Raw genomic sequence first — 20274 nt, 5'->3', positions numbered from 1 at the left:
TGAGCAGTTTTTTTTTCACGCATCAGTTCTGCATCACGTGAAAAACACAGCATGTTCTAAAGGTTACATGCACACGAACGTTGTTTGTTTCCGTGTCTGTTCCGTTCAATGGGTCCGCAAAAAAAGCGGACAGCACTCTGTGTACTATCCGCATCCGTATGTCCGTTCCGTAGCCCCGCAAAAAAAATAGGACATATCCTATTCTTGTCCGTTTTAGGCATTGTTACAATGGAGCCGCAAATAAAAACGGATGGCATACAGATGTCATCATTTTTATTTATTTTTTGCGGATCCGCAAAACACACACGGTCGTGTGCATGTAGCCTAAATCTGGAAGGCTGCGGCCTACCCCCTTTTGAAAGGTGTCACAAAAGTTCGCAAATTATGTTGCCAATTTGGCATTTATGATACTTTTATGCCATTAACGTGGCGTAAAGACATTGTGACAACATGGCTGCTGACAGGAATCAGAAGGGGACATGTTGTCAGGACCTGACAGCAGAAGAGAACTCTGGGTATGGAACAGCAAGAGATCATAATCTCAGAAAGATATTACAAACTTATTTTCCTATTTTTAAAATGCACTGAAGGCTTTATGTTTCCTCTGGTAGCAACCAGCACCCAGTCCCCTCTTCTCTTTTACGTATTTTGTACGGTAGTAGGAATTATCTATGCAATTGTATCTTATAGTCGGCATCATGGCAAAATTTGGGGAAGTAGCAGAGACATCATGAAAACTAGCAGCAGCCTTTCCACGGGTTGTGCTGCCCTCTAGCGTCAGAAGCGTGCCATTCATTAGCCTGACCCAAAGAAAACCGCGTGAGCAGCGCCTGAGTGGGCGGGGCGAGCTGCTTTTCCGGCCCCGCCTCTCTCCTTGTGACTGTGACGCTGTGAGGAAAAACATCCCCGCTAGAGGGTAAGCTGCAGCGGCGGCACCGCAGAGGCGCACGGCTGACGCATGTCCCCTGTCGCAGCAGGATGTTTGAGAACCTGAGGGAGCGGCTGCTCACCGTGCAGCAGGACCTGACCAGCGGGTAAATGTGTGCTGTGGCATGGGTGATACTGGGACTGGCTGCAGGTCACATGTTGCAATGGCTGGTTTGTGTAACTGTTGTGGTCAGGGCTGGGCAGCTGCAAGTTGTCAGAGCAACGGTAGTTATTTTTTTATTGATTTAAAACCTAAAATCCTGTTCTGTATTTTCTGCCCACCAACCAGGCGCATGGGAATACATAAGCAGTGTTTTATTTTTAATCTTTGTCCAACCAAAAATATTCTACATTTTCCAAACCAGCACCTGGATCTGAATATTTTTATAATTGCATGTCATTACAAATTGTGTATAGCTGCTGAGTTATTCAGTGACATCTAGCTGTATAGCGCCACCTGCTGTTTGCTGTTTTTCAAATTTCTCTGTCCTGCTCACTGAGATGGCCGCACATGCTCAGTTCCATCTGCAGCAGACAGGACACGCCCCCTAAGCTGGCAGCCAGAGCAATGAATGGGGAGATGGTTGTAATTAGAGGCAGCCATATACCATGTGATATCTCATTTCCATATAACCCCTTTAGAGATAAATGGAAAGTCCTTGTTCACACAGGGTCTTATGCCGTAGAATGCTTGGCGCAGTAACTGGACGAATGCCACAGGGAACTGGTTTATTTGCCTCTGCAAAACCCACCGTGTGAGCTACGGTATATGGGACGGATATGCTGCAGATCCCAGCAAAGTGGATGCGATCAAAGAAAAGTTTTTAAAATAATGAAAAAATTAATTCACATCACCATCCTTTCCCTATAAAGATCAGGGGCATCGCCAAGTGTCCCAAAATGACTGTACTATTGAAATAGAAATGTGTTTATCCCGTATGGTGAGCAGCAGAATAGAAAATGAAATTCGCAATGGCTGATTCTTCATATTATTATATTTTTTTATTTTATCTTCACCTCCCCTAAGAAAACAAATAAAAAGTGATCAAATGGTGTCAATAAAAACTACAGATGTCCCACAAAAAAATGCCTCAGCTCCGTGTGTAAACATACAAAATATGGCGATGCAAAGAAAAAAAAATATATATTATCCAATATCTAAAATATCCCTCCCAATGCCTGGGCCCCTTGTATGGATTATACATGCCTCGGCACCCGCGTCGCTCCGGATCCCTGTACGTCCGCCGCTGCATCTCCCTATTGCTTGGATCAAAACATCCGGCGACGGGGGGTGCAGCCAATAGCAGGCTGCAACAGGGACCAGCCTCAAGGGTCACCGCCTCAGCTATTGGCAGCACCCCCCATGCTGGATGTTTTCATCCGAGCGACAGGGAGATGTAGCGGCGGCCGTGCAGGGATCCGGAGCGACGCGGGTGCCGAGGCAAGTATAATCCATACAAGGGGCCCAGACATTGGGAGGGGTATTTTAGATATCGGATAACCAGACGAGAAATGATAAAATTTGGTTATCGCTGTAAGGGTCCTTTCACTCATCCGCATCCGTTCCACAATATCGGGAACGGATGCGGACCCGTTCATTCTCAATAGGGCAGAGATGGATACGGAGAGTTCTCCGCATCCGCATTTTTGGAGTGCGGCCCCGAACAATAATAACACATATCCTATTCTCTCGGACAAGAATAGGCAGATCTATGGTGGTGCCGGCCGGGTGTATTGCGTATCCGCAATACTCTACGGACAATTTGAATGGACCCTAATCGTACTGACCCAGAGAATGAAGGGGATAGATCAGTTGTACCGAATAGGTAATGGCATAAAAATGAAACTGTTGCAGAATTATAATTTTTTCCCCAGTTCCCTCCCCATTTAGAAGTTTTTCCCAGCTTTCCACTACATCCTATTGAATCCTAAATGGTGCCAATAGAAAGTACAAATTGTCCCACAAAACAAACAAGAAAGATAAAGTTATGCCTCCACGCAAAAATGGAAAACTTCTGTGTCAGGAAGGGGTTAAGCGGGCCATAAGCATGCTGTGAGCAAAGTCCAGGATGCGGCAGTGATTTAGTAGCTTGGCGCGGTGGCCTCTGGGAACACATTTGTGTCTGCCGCTCGCTGTCACACGGCTGGATGTTTGGAGGTTATCACAGTAATCAAGTTTCAGGCCTTCCGCCAACGTTACTACCGTATCACATGGTGGTTTGGATTGTCACCTTGCGTGTGACCACCACATGTTGTAGATAATATGGAGCCCTGGCCTAAAGGTGTGCAGCAGCCATACCCGCTGTAACACAGAGTATCGCCCCATACGGTGGTGTGTGTGATGATGATACCCAGTATGCCATTTATCGATTGAGCAGTGCAGCCACTATACAATGTTCAGGCAGCTTCTGTATGTCCGATGGATGTTGGGGGTTCTACTAGAATTCCTGCGCAGGTTACCAACTTCTGCACCCGGCGATTTTCTGTTTTTGCATTTTTGATTTTCACTCCCTACCTTTCCAGAGCCATCATTTTTTTATTTTTCCATTCACAAAATTGATTGAGAGCTTGTTTTTTGAGGGACAGTTGTACTTTTTAATGGCACCTTACAACATAGTGGGAAGCTGTAAAAAATAAATAAAAAATGGGGTGATATTGAAAAAACAAAACAAAAACACAATTTTATGGGCTTTGTTTCTACCGTGTCACCTATGCAGCAATTTGCGGTCGTGTGCATGTAGCCATATTTTGCGTTTTTCACGCAGCCCTGGCCCCATAGAAGTCAATGGGGCTTCAGTGAAAAACGCTTGCATCCGCAAGCAAGTGCGGGTGCAATGCGTTTTTCACTGATGGTTGCTAGGAGATGTTGTTTGTAAACCTTCAGTTTTTTATCACGCGCAGGAAAAACGCATCAAAACACATTTCACCCTTCCAGAAAAAAGTGAACAACTGAACACAATTGCAGACAAAACTGACTGAAGTTGCTTGCAAAATGGTGCAAGATTCACTGAACACATCCGGAGCCGATCTGTCAGATGCCTAAGGCCTCTTTCACACGGGCGTCATGTTTTTTGCCCGGATAAGAGCCGGGTGCACTATTATACTATGTATTCTGTAGTCAGAATGCTATTATTTTCCCTTATAACCATGTTATAAGGGAAAATAATACAGTGAATAGACTGTCACCTAGAACCCATGCGTGAAAATCGCACCGCATCCGCACTTGCTTGCGGATGCTTGCGATTTTCACGCAACCCCATTCACTTCTATGGGGCCTGCGTTGCGTGGATTATCGCACCGCAGCGCACAAAGAGGAGCATGCTGCGATTTTCATGCAACGCATAAGTGATGCGTGAAAATCACCGCTCATGTGAACAGCCCCATAGAAATGAATGGGTCAGGATTCAGTGCGGGTGCAATGCGTTCAACTCACGCATCGCACCCGCGCAGAATACTCGCTCGTGTGAAAGGGGCCTTAGGGTACAACGACACTAGTTGCACAAAATGTGTAGCAGCCAGGATACCAGAGTAGCGGTTATCCCTTAGAAATGAATGGGAGTGCTGCGCGAGTGGGGAAAAAAAAAGTCTCTCGCACGGCCATCCTATTAATTTCTATCGGATCACCTCTACTCTGCTATCCCGGCCGCGACATATACTTGTAGACTGTAAGCCCCCGCGTGAGGACCCTCTCTCCTTCTGTACCAGTCTGTAACTCGTCTTGTTCATGCTTATTGTACAGCGCCATGGAATGAATGGCGCTTTACGAATAAATAATCCTAATACAGGCACCGGCCATGTGCCCTCTGTATCACGGACGTGGCCCTTTTCACTTGAATGGGTCTGCAGTCCACAAGATGTGGAGCAGAGACACGGACTGGATTTCGATCAGTGCCTACATAACGCAAAAAAATAGAACATGTTCTATTTTTTTCTTGTGCGTACTGAATGTGTGAATAGGTCCACATCTGCAAACGGCGAATACACAGCCGGTGCCTGTGCATTGTGGACCGTTATTTGCGGTCTGCAGCCTGGGCACGGACTACACGTTTGTGTGCATGAGCCCTTAGGCTTTACTATACATAAACTTTTTGTAGAATTTTTTGATTGAGCTACAGCTGTAGTCCAAAGCAGTGCATTGACTTGTATGCAGTCTGCAGTTGTCACTTGTCAGATCCCCCCCCCTTCCCCCCATGTTTTGGTTGTTCTTTTTTCTGTAGGTTCCTCTCCACTAGTTCAGATTGTGTAAAAATGGCCTAAGAGCTTTTCCATTCGAACATGATCGGCCGCGTGTCTGCCGGTTCTCCCAGGCCAGCCACTGCCTCTGAGCTGACCGCCTCCTAGTGTTTTATGATGGTCAGTCATCTTCTCGTGGATCTCTTGTGAACCCAGTAAAGGAGATCTGTGATCAGATTTGAACTGACTGCATCATAAAACACCATGATAGCCAGTTCAGGGGAGCACAGTCGGCCTGGGAGGTCCAGCCGCTTTTCCTGGCCAATCATGTCACTGTAAAACAAGCCTCATGCACACGACCATATGTATTTTGCAGTCTGCAGATTGCGGATACCATCTGTGTTGCATCCCTCTTTTTTGCAGACACATTGATTTCAATGGTCTGTATTTTGCAGCCAAGTATAGGACATATTTTATCTTTTTGCAGAACAGACCTATGGATGAGGAAAGCACACAGATCATCATGTGGGCCCATGGAAGTCAATAGGTCCGCAAAAAAATGTGGGCGATACACAGACCCGTGGTTTGTGGACCGCAAAATGGGTACAGTCGTGTGTGTAAGGCCTTAACCTGAGCACGACATCTCTGACCTGACCAGATTCAGGCTGGGTTCACACCTGAGCGTTTTACAGCGCGTTCCTACGCGCTGTAAAACGCTCAACAAGGAGAAACCAATGCTTCCCTATGGGAATGGTTCTCACCTGGGCGTTTTACAGCGCGTACGATCGCGCTGTAAGACGCCCCAAGAAGTACATGAGCTTCTTTGGGGCGTCTTGTCGCGCAATCCCGTACATAGACTTTCGGGAACGCACGACAATGGGCGTTTGCTTGTCTCTGTATGCGCGATTGCAAACGCCGGAACAATCGCGCATACAGAGCACTCCATCGCGAACGCTCGGGTGTGAACCCAGCGTCAGCAGACCGTGTACTTTCTGCGCTGGGGGAGAGTATAAGTTCCATCAGACTCCATAGCTCCATACAGACAGTCGGTAGAAGCATGCCTCAATTTTGTTTGTAAGTATCCATAATACAGCCATGTTCTGGAGCCCTTAGAAAGGCTTGCCGCTGGCAGTGGACTTTGTACTTACAGCCGGTTCAGACCTGAGCGTTTTACAGCGCGTTCCTACGCGCTGTAAAACGCTCAACGGGCAAGAACCAATGATTCCCTATGGGAATGGTTCTTACCTGAGCGTTTTACAGCGCGTAGGATCGCGCTGTAAAACGCCTGACGCCCCAAGAAGTACAGGAGCTTCTTTGGGGCGTCTTGTCGCGCGTTCCCGTACATAGACTTCCGGGAACGCGCGACAATGAGTATTCGCATACTACCAGAGCCGCGTATGTGAGACGCCGGAGAATCGCGCATACACAGCGCTCAGGTCAGTACGTTCAGGTCTGAACCCAGCCTTAGGGTACTTTCACACTTGCGGCAGGACGGATCCGACAGGCTGTTCACCATGTCGGATCCGTCCTGCCGCTACTTCGCCGGACCGCTGCTCCGTCCCCATTATAGTCCGGGCGGAGCTCCGGCACAGCACGGCGGTGCATGGCGAAAGCCGCCGGACTAAAAAGTCGGACATGCAGGACTTTTTAGTGCGGCAGCTTTCCCCGTGCTGCGCTGGAGCTCCGCCCCGTCCCCATTATAGTCAATGGGGACGGAGCGGCGGCACGGCGAAATAGCGGCAGGACGGATCCGACATGGTGAACAGCCTGTCAGATCCGTCCTGCTGCAAGTGTGAAAGCCAGGTTCTTGTAGGACTTCTCAGCATTTGCAGACACTTAAATGAATTTTCTGTCTTGCTATAGAAACATGTGTGAACCTGTAGGAGCTTGCCCGCTGTAATCCTTCACACCTCATTTTAAACGGGAAGGACGGGTTGATCTGGATGAATAAATTGTGACTTTAGGCTGACTAACGTAACTTCTCTAATGTCGTAATACAATACAGATGAGCTTATTTTCACACCTTTCTGTATTTATAGGGACACAGTGGGTGAGATCCATTCTAATGCATTCATTTTTAATGGGGGGAAAAACTGAATAGAGTGCATCCAAATGCATTCCGTTCTGGTTTGTTGTGTTCCCACGCCGGACACACGTTTTTGTGTGCGGCATGGGAAGCTGACCATGCCGGATCTGGCACCAAAAACCATGTAAAGCATATCAGACATGAAAAAAATGGATCCAGCACCCATTGACTTACAGTGGTTTTAGTGTCATATCCGGTATGTTCATTTTTTTTATATAATACAACCGGATCCGTCCTGAACGGATGCAGCTGGTTGTATTATTCAAGTAGATGCGTTTTGCTGTTATATTGAGATCTCACGTCTGATCTCAAAATCGGACAGCAATGACGCATATTTAAAAGTATCCTAAGAGATGCATGCCACCCCTTAGTGACCACTAATACGCCTGATGTAAACAAGGGGGGTTCAAGCTAGACAGCTGGCTTTAATCAATGATTGTATGTACCCACAAATGGTGCATTTTATAACTATAACTTGTCCTGCAAAAAATAAGCCCTCATGCAGGTTCATTGATGAGAAAACAATAAAGTTATAGCTTTTTGAAAAGCGATGAAAAAAAATCTGTGTGGTCACTAAAGGGGTTAATCATTTTGGTGCAACCTGGCTGGTTCATGAGCCAGAATCTGAAAGCTATGTGAGATGATGGGAGCTGGTGTACGTTTCAGGCTACTTTCACACTAGCGTTCGATCGGATCCGTTCTGAACGGATCCGATCATATTAATGCAGACGGAGGCTCCGTTCAGTACGGATCCGTCTGCATTAATAACTTAGAAAAATTTCTAAGTGCGAAAGTAGCCTGAGCAGATCCATTCAGACTTTCAATGTAAAGTCAATGGGGGACGGATCCGCTTGCAGATTGAGCCATATGGTGTCATCTTCAAGCGGATCCGTTCCCATTGACTTACATTGTAAGTCTGGACGGATCCGCACGCCTCCGCACGGCCAGGCGGACAGCTCAGCTGTCCGCCTGTCCGTGCGGAGGCGAGCGGAGCGGAGGCTGAACGCCGCCAGACTGATGCAGTCTGAGCGGATCCGCATCCATTCAAACTGCATCAGGGCTGGACGGAAGCGTTCTGCTCCGCTTGTGAGCTCCTTCAAACGGAGCTCACGAGCGGACAGCAGAACGCTAGTGTGAAAGTAGCCTCAGGCATTACTTGCACTAGACAACTAACTCGACTAATGATAAATGTACTAGGCCGCTTAGGCCCCACCCACTTTTAACAAAAGTAGGGGAGAAGCGTCAAAGAGTCGCAGATTTGTGTGAAATGGAGGACGTGCAATAATTTCTACTTCTACTCTGGCACTGATGTCCGTGTCTGTGATATCAGGTTGACTTACTAATAAAGATGTTATTTTCATTTTCTTTTTCTTTTTTTTGTAATGTATATTTATAGAAATCCTTTCCCTCTCAATAAAAGATATTCTTGGTGAAAAGTGTATCTCGATAGGATATGCCATAAGTATCTGATAGGTACGGGCTCCACCTCTGACAGCAAATCCTATATCAAGAACGGGGCCCCGAAATGAATGGAGAACAAGCTGTGCATGCACGGCCACTCTCCGTTCCCTACCATGGAACATCTGAAAATAGCGGAAGTCCCATAGCAGTGAATGGAGAGAACGCTATGCATGCGTGGTTTGTTCTGTTTTGCTTAACCCCTTCAGCCCTATTGTACTATGCATTCTGTATTAAGAATGCTATTATTTTTCCTTATAACCATGTTATAAGGGAAAATAATAAAATCTACACAACACGTTCGGGTCTGGTTATCAAACATGCTGGGTTTTCTCACGCGCGTGCAAAACGCATTTATAATGTTTTGCGCTGCAAAATCGCGCATTTTCCCGCGACGCACACGCATCTTATCTGGCCCAAATCCATGATACCCGTGTGATAGAGGCCTAAGCCAAATCAATATTTGGTAGGATCCCCTTTACCTTCAAAACAGCATCATTTCTTCTAGGTGCACTTACTTGCACACAGATTTTGATGGCACTCGGCAGGGAGGTTGTTCCAAACATCTTGGAGCACTAACCATAGATCTGTGGATGTAGGCTTGCTCAAATCCTTCTGTCTCTTCATGTAGTCCCAGACAGACTTGATGTTGTTAGGATCCGGTCTCTCTAGGGGCCATAACTTCACTTCCAGGACTCCTTGTTCTTAATGACATTGTCTGTATGTTTGAGGTCATTGTCCTGCCGCAGAATAAATTGGTACCAATCGGACGTCTCCCCGATGGTATTTCATGATAAATACGTATCTGTCTGCCAAGCTCTTTTGAAGAAGCACAAATGGACGGGCCACGTTGAGGACCGTAGATGGATTGGTTGGCCAAGGAAGCTTGGTGCAGCAGATGAAAAACCTATCATGTATTTCCCTTGGATTTCAAAAGGTATCCCGCATTGCCATCAGCTCAGAGCTGTCAGAAACCAGCGGGACCCAAGTACACCCATCTACTATTCGGAGAACTCTGGCCAGAAGTGGTCTAAATTGAAGATTTGCACTCAAGTCATAGCTTCGATGTGGAAACAATGCCAAGTGATTCAACTATGCATGAAAACATAGGAACAAGGGTGCAGAAAAATTGCAGCAGATGCTCTAGACTAATGAATCTGGACAGAAGGCAGTTTGTTGCAGGCAGATCCTTATCCATCATGCAGTACCAACAAGGAGGTTACTGAATTCCTCCAAATTTATTCTGCAGCAGGACAATGACCCCAAACATACAGCTATTGTCATTAAAGGGGTTATCCAGTAGTACAAAGACCCGCAACAACGCCACGTGGAGATGCAGCGGTGGCCGTGCAGGGTTCCAGAGGGACACAGGTGCCGGGGATCGGGTAAGCATAGTCTATAGGAAGGGCCCAGGCGTTGTTGGGGGTATTTGTGCTATTCGATAACCCCTTTAATGCTGCATTCACGCGAACAGGAAAACTGGCTATGTGATGGACGTTTAAGTAACCATTTTTAGAACCAATTGAAATCTATGCAGCTATTCACATATGACCATGGCCAGATGGACCCCATTGAAATAAATGGGATAATTTTTAACTGCTGTTAAAAACGGTACACTGTTTAAAAGAGAAGCCATTCAAAGGTTAAAAAAATTATAATAAAAAAACTCATCCTCTTCCATGCACATTGACACTTGCGATGTAAAAAAAACCCAATGAACTACATCTGTTTTTAATGGCTGATGCTAAATGCCAATTAAAAACAGATATATGGCCAGAAAATGAATGCACGCACTGATGCAAAATGGCCAAGGAAAACTGTGTCTGTTTTTAATGACCTGACTTCGTGTGAAAGCGCCCTAACTACTATCTTTAGTGTAGAGAAGAACAAGGTGTCCTGGAAGTGATGATATGTAGTGATGAGCGAACTTCTGTTTTAAGTTCGGCGTCTAAAGTTCGGCTTCCGGTTAGCGGAGAATCCCGATATGGATTCCGACTTCCGTTGTGGTCCGTGGTAGCGGAATCAATAATCGGCCATTATTGATTCCGCTACCACGGACCACAACGGAAGTCGGAATCCATATCGGGAACCATATCGGGATTCTCTGCTAACCGGAAGCCGAACTTTAGACGCCGAACTTTAAAACAGAAGTTCGCTCATCACTACTGATATGGCCTCCACAAATGCATGGTCTGTCTGACAGAAGGATATGAGCAAACCTCAATCCACTAAGATCTTTGTAACAACCTCCCTGCGGAGTGCCATCAAAATCCGTGTGCACGTGTTCCTAGAAGAACTGATGATGTTTGGAAGGCAAAGGGCGGTCTCGCCGAATGTTGATTGTAGGGCTGCAACGATTAATCGATGTAATCGATTATATTCGATAACTGGATTCGTTGTCGACGAATCCAGTTATCGAATAATCGCCGATTCGTTGGTATTCGGGCGGGCGGTCGCTGCATCTTTATTTTACCTTTTGACAATGACGCTCCCGCTCCTGTAACAGCCAGGCAGAGCGGACGGCGGCGTAACGTCACTCACTCACGTGACACGCCTGCTCCGCCTCCTTCATTCATGAAGTGGGCGGAGCAGGCGCGTCACGTGATTGAGTGACGTTACGCCGCCGTCCGCTCTGCCTGGCTGTTACAGGAGCGGGAGCGTCATTGTCAAAAGGTAAAATAAAGATGCAAGCGCCGGGGCTGTTAGGGGGAAGGGGGGTCTGTGTATAGCACTGCTATGGGGAGGGGGGGAGGATCTGTGTATGGCACTGCTATGGGAAGGGGGGTCTGTGCACTGTTATGAGGAAAGGGATCTGTGCACTGTTATGCCCATATGCACAGATCCCCCATAATAGTGTCGTCCACAGATCCCCCATAAGTGTCGTCCACAGATCCCCCATAAGTGTCGTCCACAGATCCCCCATAAGTGTCGTCCACAGATCCCCCATAAGTGTCGTCCACAGATCCCCCATAAGTGTCGTCCACAGATCCCCCATAAGTGTCGTCCACAGATCCCCCATAAGTGTCGTCCACAGATCCCCCATAAGTGTCGTCCACAGATCCCCCATAAGTGTCGTCCACAGATCCCCCATAAGTGTCGTCCACAGATCCCCCATAAGTGTCGTCCACAGATCCCCCATAAGTGTCGTCCACAGATCCCCCATAAGTGTCGTCCACAGATCCCCCATAAGTGTCGTCCACAGATCCCCCATAAGTGTCGTCCACAGATCCCCCATAAGTGTCGTCCACAGATCCCCCATAAGTGTCGTCCACAGATCCCCCATAAGTGTCGTCCACAGATCCCCCATAAGTGTCGTCCACAGATCCCCCATAAGTGTCGTCCACAATTTGTTTTAATATGGCCTTTGAACATAATTTTTTAAGTAAGATCATATAAACCTCTGTTTTGTAATTTTGTCGTTTTTCCCGATTAATCGATTAATCGTAGAAATTAATCGGCAACTAATCGATTATTCAAATAATCGTTAGCTGCAGCCCTAGTTGATTGGATCTAGATTTCTCTTTTGTTCATTCACTTTGCATTTTGTTAACTGCTAAGAAATAAACTAATAACCCTTCTATTCTGGAAAGCATTCTTACTTGCACCATTTTTGCACACCTGCCTAACACTTTTGCACAGTACTTTGTGTGTTTTATGTTTTGTTACTGAGAAAAACAACGATTTGTGTCGCCATCCTCTGAGAGCCAGCGCTCGGCTAGCAGAGAAGTGAGGGTGGCCACGCACCTGCTTGCTCTCCCTGCACCTCAGAGGGCCCGTTCTGGAGATGGGTGCGGATCTCGCCTTTGGGATCGGCACCTGTCTGACTTTTATGTATCCTTGCCCAATACCTGCTGTGTAACTCATTTTCTGGAAATGATGAGTACTTGTCTTTTGTAATCTCATCTATTCTTACCAACCACTTGGTCTGACAACAAAGTGTCAACTAAACCCACACCCTAATATTCAGCCTTCTGTAGCTCAAAGCATGTCTGAACACCGTTCTAATAAAACTGCTGCATTTCATGCAGTTATGTCCCAGGTTTCCAGAAATCTAGCTTTACCCTTTAAAGCATGGATGTCAAACTCATGGCCCTCCAGATGTTGCAAAACTACAACTCCTAGCATTCCCTGATAGCTGCAGTATGCCCAGGCATGATGGGAGTTGTAGTTTTGCAACAGCTGGAGGGCCACGAGTTTGACATCCCTGCTTTAAAGGGAACCTGCCACATTAAATATGCAGAGCCCAATCACTGGGCGGTATGAATGTGGAAAACACTCTCACATGGTGGAGGCAGAACAAATATTGGTTGTCTGGGTCAAGTTTTTCCTTTTTTCATGGGTGCTTATTTTCTCGTTGTGCTGTTTACTGAAGTCAGTCACATTCATACTCATATTTTCCACTGCATGATGAACTTTCAGTATACATATCTCTTATCTTCTCACGTGGAAAATATCTGCACCACTGCGTGCAAAACCTCCAGGCGCTTGCGTTCTGTCTTCACTGATATTTGGCCTACTGTAAGGTCTACAATGGAAAAAATATATATATGCTGATGTCCAGCAGTCCACAACTGTATGAAAGGAGCTGAAAGCTTTTTCTTGCCTCTAGGGTTTAAAGCTTATTTTATGTTTCAATTGCAGGTTGAAAAGTTTGGGTGACAAATCAAGAGATGTGAAGATCAAAAAGCAGCACAGGTACAAATAAAAAAATGTTTCCTTTTATCTTGGTGGTCCCCCCCTGCAGCAGCTCTTGTCTTCTCCTGGCTGCACCCATTAAATATATATACCTGCAATAGCCCAGACTATAGAAGGTAATGCCTTGTTCTGCAGCAGCATTCAGCACTCAACTGGCAAAAGTACAAAAGAGGGGTTCATACTGGCTATATACAGAGTCATGTTGTTATGGCCACCAGCTAATATCTAGAGTAACCATTATGTGCAGCACGGACAGTAGCTAGACGGGCTGGTAGTGACTGAGCAAGGTCCTGGTAGGTTGGCACAGGTATCTGGAGCCATGCTGACTGCACTGCATCCCACCACTGCTGGAGGGAGCATGGGGGAAGATCCATAGAACGAGCACCACGATCGAGGTGGTCCCACAGATGCTCAATTGGGTTCAAGTCTGGGGAATTAGGGGGCCAGGGTAGTACTTGAAAGTTTTGGTCATGCTCTTACAACCAATGTTGGACATTTCTAGCCGTGTGACATGTTGCATTGTCTTGCTGGAAGATTCCATCTGCCCCTAGGGAAAACAATAAGCATATATGGGTGTGCGTGATCTACAGAGATGGATTCATACCCAAATCAGTTGGGATAGCCTTCCACATGGATAAGTGGGCCCATGCCATGAAAACATTCCCCAGAACTTGTGTTCTTCCAGCAGTGGTTGCAGGGTGTTTGTTCTCTGATGTTTTTCGCCTGACACCTCAACTATCTGTTTTATGAAACAGAAAACATTACTGATCAGAGAAGGCAATACTTTGCTAATCAGTGGAGGTCCATTTCCAGTACTTTAGTGAAAATCGAAACCTTTTCTACCAATGCATCTTCATTAGCAGAGGTTCAGTGACCATCCATGTACTTCGGGGCTCCATACGCGGTAGGCTTTGTTGAGCTGTTTTTTAGACACACGTCTGGTAGCCCCCTGGTTCATTTTGGCAGTGATTTGCTCCACTGTAGCATGTCGATCCGCCCTTGCACACCTTCATAGCGATGTTCACATCTCACCACTCAATCAAGTGGTGCTCCACAGTTTCCACGTTTATTCTCAATGGTGCCATTTGTCCTCTCACAATACACTTTCACCACAGCGGCACACAAACGGTTCAGAAATACTGCCACTCTTGGCCTGAAAGCTAATAATCATCCCTTTTTGCAACTCTGGTAAATCCCCCTTTTTTACCATTGTCAGCAATGAGCGATATGTCTGCAAGCAGCCTATCGCACACCTTTATATACCCTCCAAGCCAGCCCATGACACGTCACTTCATGAGCTATGCGCTGCCAACATCGAAAGTAGAAAGTGGTCATCATAATGTGAGTTGACTGTGTATCTAGATAGCTTATCTAGATGACCTGTGCAGTTCCTAGATCTGCTACACAGAATTGTGGGAGAATTAGCAATTACTGAAAGAATAAGGTTACAAACTTTATTTTGAACCTTTATAGTGGCGACTAGAGGTCACCTTTTTAGAGGTATTCCCTAATTTAATATAAGGATAGTTAGGAAATTCCATAACATTATGATTCATGGAAAGCCAAGCTCTGTGGTGGCTCATAACACACAGGGTATTTTTAGCGCTGCTATGCGGCAAAATAGCTGCAACCCTTCTTTCAACGGTTCTGTGGTAGTGAAGGCAGTCGTGCCCCCAATGATCCTAGGTATATGCCATCCATGACTAGTGGGAATAGCCTTGAATCTGTAGTATAATGACTGGCTCAGTTGTCAGAATATCTCTATGTACCTCATGTAAGAAGTAACCACTTATGAATGTTTTCTTTCTAAACTCATAGGCCAACTGAACACTCTGTGAAATTTCCAGCCGGGATAGAAGTTCTTAGCAGGTAATTGCTTCACCAATATCGAATCCCTTTGATGTGGCGGCAAAGGAAATGCAGTGGTCTATATTGCCGAAGCCGCATTTAGCTGAGCTTTTTAAGCAGTGTTCCAAACAGAGCACAACACAGGAAAGCTATGGAGAGTGGCACGGCCGGTGCCTCGCACCCAAGATAGAAGAATTGTTTGCTCTACTGAAAATCTTTTCGTCCCTCCCACCACATTTCTGTAGGGAAGCATACTTACCGGCTGTGCTGGGTTCCGGCTCCTTCCGTCTCTCACTGCTGCACCCATCCCACTCGTTAACATTCGATTTGATGAGGGTCAGGCTACTTTCACACTAGCGTTCGATCGGATCCGTTCTGAACGGATCCGATCATAATAATGCAGACGGAGGCTCTGTTCAGAACGGATCCGTCTGCATTATTTTAGCATATAACAGCTAAGTGTGAAAATAGCCTCGTACGGATCCGTCCAGACTTTCAATGTAAAGTCAATGGGGGACGGATCCGCCTGAAGATTGAGCCATATTGTGGCATCTTCAAACGGATCCGTCCCCATTGACTTACATTGTAAGTCTGGACGGATCCGCACGCCTCCGCACGGCCAGGCGGACACCCGAACGCTGCAAGCAGCGTTCAGCTGTCCGCCTGTCCGTGCGGAGGCGAGCGGAGCGGAGGTTGAACGCCGCCAGACTGATGCAGTCTGAGCGGATCCGCTCCATTCAGACTGCATCAGGGCTGGACGGCTGCGTTCGGGTCCGCTCGTGAGCCCCTTCAAACGGAGCTCACGAGCGGACCGACGAACGCTAGTGTGAAAGTAGCCTTAGTTGTACTACTGCAGCCAATTACTGACCGCAGCAGTGATATGTCCCCCATGCATTATTTGACCCACAAATGTAAGATTTAATAAATGATAATGAAGTCTATATAAATTTATGGTCATCAGGTCAGTGTCATCTGTATTGTTGATGTACTAATGCAGCTTCTTATATTGGCGCTTGTAGTTTAAACCTTACCACTCTGACATGCGTTTTTATGATTGCTCTCATGTATTTTCTTTTTCTAGGTATGAAGATTCCTGGGCTGCACTACATAAAGGGGCAAAAGAATGTGCTAAAGCTGGAGAGGTAAATATTACTAGTGTGAATTAAGGCATGCGATATAAGATCGCAATGTTGCTGTACTATATTGCCCTGATGATTGTGAATGTGATTGTGTAGCGACCTGCAATTTTCCTGAAACGCAACAGTCAGCAGAAATCCAAACCTTCTGGATTTCTGCGTGCCCTCACTTACCATCATTAGGTGTGTTTGGCAGCACACCTGACAACCATCTTAATGTCACACAGGTATAAGTCACAATGTAACCTAATAGAAACCCCATTGGTATGGTCTGTCTTCTGATGAGGTGTCGCCAGGCCATATGTAACGTCAGTGTCTAAAACAAGTCTTTTTTTTTTGTTTTCATTGTATAAACGTATTTTGGATGAGGAAATGATTTTGTTTTACAAAAGTCAAATCCATCGATTTTTAGGAGAAAATATTATTTATGAGAATACCATTTAAGTGCACGATTATGCTATCGGGTATCACCATGTCCAAAAATGTCTGAAATATATTTAAAAATGTTCCTGCACAGTGTACGCTGTAATGGGGGGAAAAAAAATATATAAAAACACGTAGTTTGCCATTTCACCTTGACGACCCAAAAAAGTTGAACAACAGTGATCAAAATCTCCTCCACATATTTGATATCTCCATGAGCATAACAAACTGCACTCCACATTTATCATCTAATTTATCCGGTATGGTGAACACAGTAAATAAAATAAAAATAAAAACCACAATTGCTGTGTTTTGCTCATTTTCCAGACCAAAAAAAAAAAAAAACATGGAATAAAAAGTGTTATGTACCCCAAAGTGATACAAAAAAAAACAAGTCGTCCTCCAAACATCAAGCCCTAACAATGCAAAAACATTTTCTTCTTTAAAAAAAAAAAGTTTTTATTGTGCAAAAGTAGTAAAAAAAAAAAAATGTATATATTTGTTATGGCTGTAATCGTACTGAGCCAGAGAGTAAAGTTTTCATGGTATTTATGCCAAACAAGGAAGGCCACAAAGTTTAGTGTTAAAAACTCAGTGGCAGCATTGCTGTTTTTTTTCCTATGCTCCCCAAGAAGAGTTAATAAAAGTTAAGTTATGCGTACCCCCAAGTGGCTCATTTTAAAAACCACAATTTGTCCTGCAAAAAATAAACCTCATATGTCTATATCGATGGAAAATGTAAAAAGTTACAGCTGTTAGAATGCGACAATGAAAAAAAAATTAAAACATTGTTCAGCTCACTAAGGGCCCTTTCACACCTGCGTTATAGTCTTCCGGCATAGAGTTCCGTCGTCGGGGCTCTATGCCGGAAGAATACTGATCAGGATTATCCTAATGCATTCTGAATGGACAGTCCGTCCTTCAGGATGCATCAGGATGTCTTCCGTTCCGTTCCGGAACGTTTTTTGGCCGCAGCAAATAGCGCAGCATGCTGCGCTTTTTGCTCCGGCCAAAAATCCGGAACACTTGCCGCAAGGCCGGATCCGGAATGAATGCCCATTGAAAGGCATTGATCCGGATCCGGCCTTAAGCTAAACGTCGTTTCGGCGCATTGCCGGATGCGACGTTTAGCTTTTTCTCAATGGTTACCATGGCTGCCGGGACGCTAAAGTCCTGGCAGCCATGGTAAACTGTAGTGGGGAGCGGGGAGCAGCATACTTACCATCCGTGCGGCTCCCGGGGCGCTCCAGAGTGACGTCAGGGCGCCCCAGGCGCATGGATGACGTGATCGCATGGATCACATGATCCATGCGCATGGGGCGCTCTGACGTCATTCTGGAGCGCCCCGGGTGCCGCACGGACTGTAAGTATACCGCTCCCCCGCTCCGCACTACTACTATGGCAACCAGGACTTTAATAGCGTCCTGGGTGCCATAGTAACACTGAAAGCATTTTGAAGACGGATCCGTCTTCAAATGCTTTCAGTACACTTGCGTTTTTCCGGATCCGGCGTGTAATTCCGGCAAGTGGCGTACACGCCTGATCCGGACAACGCAAGTGTGAAAGAGGCCTAAGGGGTTAGTAGTGGTACAGCAGGCTGTAAATTAGAGATGTTGTCTTGTTGTAATGGAAAAGTGCACTATTTCTGCCACTAGGTGTCAGCATTTACACTGACGACGTTTCTTACCATGCCCTTACACAGCATTAGGTTTCCAGAATAAATGTAGGTGTATCATTAGACCTAACATTTTCACATTTTTGTTTCCGATGGAATATTGAACTTTTTTTTTTTTTATTGTTTTCAACATTTCAAAAGCAATTTTTTTTTTTTTTTTTTTTTTTTTTTTTTTTTTTTTCATGTTTCCAGCTAATAGACAGTGAGGTGGTGATGCTGTCTGCTCACTGGGAGAAGAAGAAAAGTGGCTTGGTGGAACTACAGGAGCAGCTGCAAAACATACCAGTCTTCCTTGCGGATCTTGAATCAGTGACAGCTAAACTTGGTAGGTTAACTTTTACATGTGAATTTCATGTTTCCATCCTTGAATTCTGTAGAGCACATCTGATAACTTAGAATGATTATATTTTTAGCCAGTTTACTGCGCAAACTGTAGACATATCACCAGCAAGAAGAGTGGCAAAAAACACCTTAATGCCTCCTTGTGCTGTGGACAGAGATGCAGGTGCCCTAAAAACAGTGATTAGTAAACTGAATATAGTGCTGTTTCTAACTTCCCTATAATTCAAAAATTGCAACAAAAAAAAGGGCAAATAATATAAAAGATTAAACAAATGTTATTGAAAATACATCACATAATAAAAATAAAGTAAAGATGAGTCTGGCTAAACCAAGTTTAGAGATAAACTTGGCATAAAGAGATAAACTAGTTCTTACCTAATACATACACAGTAAAGTGCCCCATTCAAAAAAAAAAAAAAAAAGATAACAGTAAGGACAAAAAAAGTATAATTTAAATACCAGCCCATGTAAATAATGATCAAGTAACCTGCGTTCACCTCGACACACATTTTGTCTTCAAACCTTTGTGTGGAGGTGTCTCTGGCACATTTTGAAAATGTTAATATAAAGTGGATAACCCCTATAAACCCCCCCCCCCCCCCCCTCCTTCTGATAACTTTTTCTTAGTGTATAACGGAGCTCAAGCAGCATTCTTGGTCTTGTTTTAAAGCTGACAATCTAAACGACCGAAACACAGTCCTAAGACATGGATCCCAGTTAGAGCACCTGCAGCTAGTACTGCTATCCTTGTCTTGTTTTAAAACTTAGATTGTCACTTTTAACACAAACCAGGAATGTGACTCTTGCTCAGTTGTAGCCTTACATATTTTAGGTTAAAGGGACTCTGTCACCAGTTTCTAACCCCCCCTTTTAAAACTATTGTTCTCTCCATGGTGCCCTTGTCATTACAAAGCTGTTGTTATAAGATAAATCCGCCGTCTAGTTTTGATAAAAATCGCTTTTATCTAACCTGTCAATCTTCTGGATAAGGTGCCCAGGGCGTTTCTGAAGGTCTGAATCTGCCGCTCTCCGCCGCCGCCGTTGGTGCCCAGCTCCTCCCCTGATCCTTTCAGCGCCGCCTGAATGTAAAAGAAATCCTCCTCAGTGCCCCCTCCTCCTTTTCAAAGATCCCGCGCGTGCGCACAGGCCTGTGCCTGATGCGCCCGTGCGGACTTTTAGATTCTGCCTCGTTGAGCGAAGCGCGCATGTTCGCGCGCATGCGCACTTCGCTCAACGAGGCAGAATCTAAAAGTCCGCACGGGCGCATCAGGCACAGGCCTGTGCGCACGCGCGGGATCTTTGAAAAGGAGGAGGGGGCACTGAGGAGAGCCGGAGGCGGATTTCATGACATCCAGGTGGCGCTGAAAGGATCAGGGGAGGAGCTGGGCACCAACGGCGGCGGCGGAGAGCGGCAGATTCAGACCTTCAGAAACGCCCTGGGCACCTTATCCAGAAGATTGACAGGTTAGATAAAAGCGATTTTTATCAAAACTAGACGGCGGATTTATCTT

The 20274-nt window shown here is 45.6% G+C and overlaps 1 protein-coding gene across 4 annotated transcripts in view; it reads left to right on the top strand.

Annotated features, from left to right (window-relative positions):
* Positions 1-863: 863 nt before the first annotated feature.
* Positions 864-20274, top strand: part of LOC122923578 (dysbindin-like) — a 113800-nt gene continuing 94389 nt past the window's right edge. For 3 of the 4 annotated variants that reach the window (XM_044274428.1, XM_044274426.1, XM_044274429.1), the window contains exons 1-5: positions 864-1034; positions 13286-13339; positions 15158-15208; positions 16269-16329; positions 18614-18746. In XM_044274428.1, the coding sequence (XP_044130363.1) occupies positions 979-1034; positions 13286-13339; positions 15158-15208; positions 16269-16329; positions 18614-18746 (355 nt within the window). In that variant the 5' untranslated portion in view covers positions 864-978. The remainder of the gene's footprint in view (positions 1035-13285; positions 13340-15157; positions 15209-16268; positions 16330-18613; positions 18747-20274) is intronic. The other variant, XM_044274430.1, reaches the window with a different exon arrangement.

Source organism: Bufo gargarizans, unplaced genomic scaffold, assembly GCF_014858855.1.
Source record: "Bufo gargarizans isolate SCDJY-AF-19 unplaced genomic scaffold, ASM1485885v1 original_scaffold_1753_pilon, whole genome shotgun sequence".
In the NCBI taxonomy this organism is placed as follows: Eukaryota; Metazoa; Chordata; class Amphibia; order Anura; family Bufonidae; genus Bufo; species Bufo gargarizans.
Note: the sequence above shows the minus strand (reverse complement) of the source record. Positions and strands in the feature narration are given on the sequence as shown.